The following is a 5,052-nucleotide window of genomic DNA, read 5'->3' as shown; positions in this document are numbered from 1 at the left end:
CCGAAAATTGTCCCCCGCCTAAAAAAAACAAAAAAACACTTTCACCGAGAATTTTTGTATATTCGTAATCTACATAATAAATAATATATGCATAGAAAATTTCATTAAAAAATATTCATTTTTCTGAAATTTATGACCTTCCAAAGTGGTGGGGTACAACTCTGTAGTTATGCCCTTAATCAAGACATTATGTAGAACTATATTGAGAAATTCTTCGAAATAAAGTTTTCATCGGCTCCTAAATGAAATCAGTAATGCTAATGATTGACGAAAAGCGAAAGTGGACATATAAACTCAAGAATCTCCCTTCTTGCTTTTAGGGCAGTAGTGTATGATTCGACAGACATTTGACTGCTATCTCTAGTAGAGCAGGTGAGCGACCACATAGAAGCCCCGACTCTCTCTGGTTTTAAAAGGCCGGAAATGACGTCAGAGTAATTTCATACGAGTTTAAGGTCACATTGCGCATGTGTGTTCTGTTGGGTGATCAAAATGGCGAAGGTTGTTGCTAAAATTGGTGGATTGGTGTCCAAAGCACCCGGACTAGTGAAAAGTAAGTGCTTGTTATTCAATATTTACGCAGAATATTATCGAGCAATGACAGTTCTGTACTCATGTTAATTTAAAATGTATTTGCATTATTTTTAATACTCTAATTTGCCTTCTCAACCCGCCTCTGTCGAAACGTTTGAACGAATGTTAAGTCGATTGCAATTAAGTTCGATGTAAGTTTAGTAATTAAAAACAAGTGATTTTTTTTTATTATCAATATTAATAAATATAATAATTCAAAATAATCACCTTCGCAGTAGATCAAATGCAAATATTACAATGATATGTTAGGATTAAGACGAAAGAAAGCATTCTAGGGAGCGTACTTTTCATCCTTGGTAACCTGTTCGGCTGAACTCGGCTACAATTTGGTGCTTTACTATTGCTACAAACACCATAAGCAATTAATTAAATGTCTACATATAATAATACTTAATTTGGCTTGACTTCTGTAGTAAACACTAATGCACTTTAGATAGTATTTACCTTTCTTTTAAACCTTTTCCTATTTTATTTTTTGGTTGACCTTTATATCTGACGTAACAAGGGCACTGCAGTCAGTAACTCTTTTCTATAAACATCAACAGTCTGATTTTCACAACAACCCTTTATTTCATTCAATACTGTTAGTTTTATAATTTATTAATCTATTAATTTGATAGCTGTAGAATCTTCTATAAATAATTTTATAGTTAGCTCTTTTTTTTTTCAACTCCAACTGGAAATTCTGCGAACGAGTATACACACCCAAATGATATATGTTTGTCTAATGAACGAGATCGTAAGTGACGAACGTATTTGAAACCTATTGCTATTTGAATCTGTTTTGCTACCAATTAATAATATAATTGGATTAAAGTTGTTCATCCACTCGGGGCGAGATATAATAGGCGAATTGGTGTTAGTTACGTAATTTTCTCATAAATCTCTCCCCAGTTGAGAAATTAGGCTTTGACAGCTCTTACAACCTTTAGTAACTTTGTGCTTTGCTCCAATCATGAGCCATTTCTCGCAGTAAACTTTCATTTCTTCTATGCCAGGTACTCTTTGACCGTTCAGGCTTTCGCTTCCAAATGGTATTCATCTTAATGTCCTCTTTGGTATCCTATTCTACTTCATTTTGAGTGTATGACCTATCTCTCAGTGCTGCCGGCGTTTCATTTCAAAGACCATAATATTGTCACCTGTTTTGCAGCACTGTTCTTCATTTGACATTTTGTTAGGTGACAAGATTTGTTGAAAGGGTTGATCCTATTTATGTCCCCTTTGATCACCAACCAGCATCCTAACCCTAACCCTAAGTCATGCATTACGACAGATTTCCCATCATTGTTATAAAGTTCAGTCTGTTACTGCAAACCAAGTAACAGGCTTTAAAATGGACTTACACATTTACTGCCGTTTTTCTCTTGGATTTAGATCTTGGCTTTGTAGATGACCTGGCATCCTTCTGTTCAGAGGTCATCTGTTTGAGGGTGAAACTGATGGGCTGACTATTGATGCAAAGTGGACAGATCAGTGCCTCAAAAACACCAGTCCTCTGCATAAACAACAACAACCCTGTATCTGTCAGTGTCCGGCAATTACAGCAGCTTTAACCCTTTTGTGATGGGTCTTACACATCCCTTGTTTTTCGTGTAACTTGTAGCTTTTACACTTCTTTTCTAGATGTGTTGGGCTTTCTTCCTTTCTTCTACAAGCTCATCGGTGTGTGGCCTAGTGGTTAGGATGTTGCACTCACAGTCATAAGATTGTGGTTTCAATTCCTGGACTGAACGGTGCAGTGTTTCTGAGCAAACCAATTGTTTCAAAGGAAGGGTACATTGAATAATGTAGTTGTCTTTTACATGTAGGTGCAGGAGTGGCTGTGTGGCACCTTGGGCAAGTGTCTTCTACTATAGCCTCGGGCCGACCAAAGCCTTGTGAGTGGATTTGGTAGACGGATACTGAAAGAAGCCCATCGTTTATATGTATATATATATATATATATATATCATCATCATCGTTTAACGTCCGCTTTCAATTATATATATATATACATATATATATCATCATCATCATCATCATCGTTTAACGTCTGCTTTCAATGCTAGCATGGGTTGGACGATTTGACTGAGGACTGGTGAAACCGGATGGCAACACCAGGCTCCAATCTAATTTGGCAGGGTTTCTACAGCTGGATGCCCTTCCTAACGCCAACCACTCAGAGAGTGTTTATATATATATATATATATATGTGTGTGTGTGTGTATGTTTGTGCATCTGTGTTTGCCCCCCCCCCCCAACATTGATTGACAACCGATGCTGGTGTGTTTACGTCCCCGTAACTTGATGCTCTAACCTATATGTGTGTGGGGGTGTTTAATTATTGAGTAAATGCTAAAGTGGAATATATACCTTTTATTGAAAGAATCCATTTCGATATAATTCACTGCAAATATTTAACTGAAAAAAAGTTAATATTTATCGGCTCTAGATTCCCATAGGTACCCACTGAACAAATATTTAAACATTGAAACTATTTGTCGGCTCATTACATTTTCTCTTAGTAAACACTGTTCCATTATTACTCTATGAAAACTTGTTTTTGTTTCAGAGGCCCAGCCCGGCTTTCAGTCTTTCATCAAATATGCTAAAGTTGAATTAACTCCACCAACATTTTCTGACATGCCAAAGGTTTCACAAGGTTTTGTCAGTGTAACCAACAGCATAAAGACTGGCAAATGGAAGACTCTAACTGTTAAGGTAAGAATTCTGATGTTTCTATCCAAGTTCTTCACTGAACAATTTTCAAAAATCGCATGTTGGTATCACTGCATTTATTGCAATGGGCTGATGCCTGTGTCGCGTCGCTAGCACCCATGCCAGTGGCACATGAAAGGCACCTTTCAAGTGCTGGGCCTCATAAAGACAATGACAAATGACTAAGACCTTTGGTAATTAAGCTTTGCTTGAGAAGACCAATTAAGCTAATTGAAATTTTAGTTGTGGCAGATACTGGTGTCACGCAACTGGCATGTAAAATGCTCCCACTACACTCTCGGAGTGGTTGGCATTAGGAAGGGCATCCAGCCATAGAAAACCATGCCAAATCAGACTGGAGTCAGGTGCAGCTCGCCAGCTCTGGTCAAACCATTCAACCCATACCAGCACGGACAACGGACGCTAAATGATGATGATGATGATATACATACACGTACACACAGAAAGCATCAGTATTGAGTACATGCTACAGTTTTGCAATTAAAATCCAGTTTTCTAGAAATAATTAGGATTCGATTTTTTTCTTTTGTTTTTGATGTAAAAAGAAAAACCTCAAGTTATGTTGGTGATTGGTTCCAAGATGTGCATAGTAACTCGAAAAACAATGTTACAAAAAAATGATTTTAAGACTTCATTAGCTCATCATCATCGTTTAACATCTGATTTCTATTCTAGCTTGGTTTGCATGATTTCGACTGGAGCTGCCCCTGCCTCCAATTGTCTATTTTGGCATGGTTTCTATGGCTGCATGCCTTTTCTAACACTAACCACTTTACACAGTGTACTGGGTGCTTTTACATGGCACCGGCACATCTTAATAATTGGTTTCTGTCTACCAAATCCACTCACAAGGCTATAGTAGAAGACACTTGCCCAAGGTGCCACACAGTGGGACTGAACCTGGAACCATGTGTTTGGGAAGCAAGCTTCTTACAAACAGCCACTCTTGTGGATGTTTATATGGTAGAACGGGCTGTTAAACATTAATAGCACAAAGTCATCATCCGATTCGGAGTCTGGCTTAGGGATGACCCTGTGGTTAAAAAGTTCACTTTCCAACCATATAGTATTGGGTTCAGTCTCACTGCATGGTGATACCTTGGATCAGGGTCTTCTGCTATAGCCACAGAATGATCAAAGCCTTGTAAGTGGATTTGGTAGACTGAAAGTGAAGGCCTATCATATATGTACATTTGTGCATTTGTGGTAATGTTCACATTTGCACTTCTTCCAGAATCACTGAGTGCTGGTGTTGTCATTTCTCCTGTCCAAAGACCTGTGCAATAAGAGATCCCATACTTGAAAAATAGGAAAAGCATCTGGCTGTAAAACAGTTCCTCAGTAATATATTCAACTAACCCATGCTACCATGGAAAAACAGATGTAAAGGTAAACGATTGGATCTAGATCAAAGTGATTGATGGGCTCTGGTATGAAGTTGGACACTGCCAGAACATAAACATCTGGTACATTTCATACTTATTCCTATTGCCTGGACGATGCTCTGAAACCAATATTTCATGGCACATTGGTGTGCCACAGTGTAACCTGAATGTTATTTTTTCCTTATACTTTTAGTTAGGTTTTTAGTTCAGGTGTGCTGCTGAATTTTGAAAGTGTACCTCAAGTGGAAAAAGGTTGTGGAGCACTTGCCTAGATAGACTAAATGCAACAAAGTATATTGATCTCTTTAAAAGCAATGCCAGTATTCGTATTTGTTTTTTTAACTTGAGGTAG

General features: G+C 37.9%; 1 protein-coding gene across 1 annotated transcript in view; it reads left to right on the top strand.

Annotated features, from left to right (window-relative positions):
• Positions 1–427: 427 nt before the first annotated feature.
• LOC106881865 (ATP synthase subunit g, mitochondrial) overlaps positions 428–5,052 on the top strand; it is a 5,664-nt gene continuing 1,039 nt past the window's right edge. The window contains exons 1-2 of the mRNA XM_014932383.2: positions 428–553; positions 3,149–3,297. Of these exons, the coding sequence (XP_014787869.1) occupies positions 493–553; positions 3,149–3,297 (210 nt within the window). The 5' untranslated portion in view covers positions 428–492. The remainder of the gene's footprint in view (positions 554–3,148; positions 3,298–5,052) is intronic.

The sequence above is a fragment of the Octopus bimaculoides genome, chromosome 12 (genome assembly GCF_001194135.2).
Source record: "Octopus bimaculoides isolate UCB-OBI-ISO-001 chromosome 12, ASM119413v2, whole genome shotgun sequence".
Classification (NCBI taxonomy): domain Eukaryota; kingdom Metazoa; phylum Mollusca; class Cephalopoda; order Octopoda; family Octopodidae; genus Octopus; species Octopus bimaculoides.
This window is presented reverse-complemented; position numbering and strand designations above follow the sequence as displayed.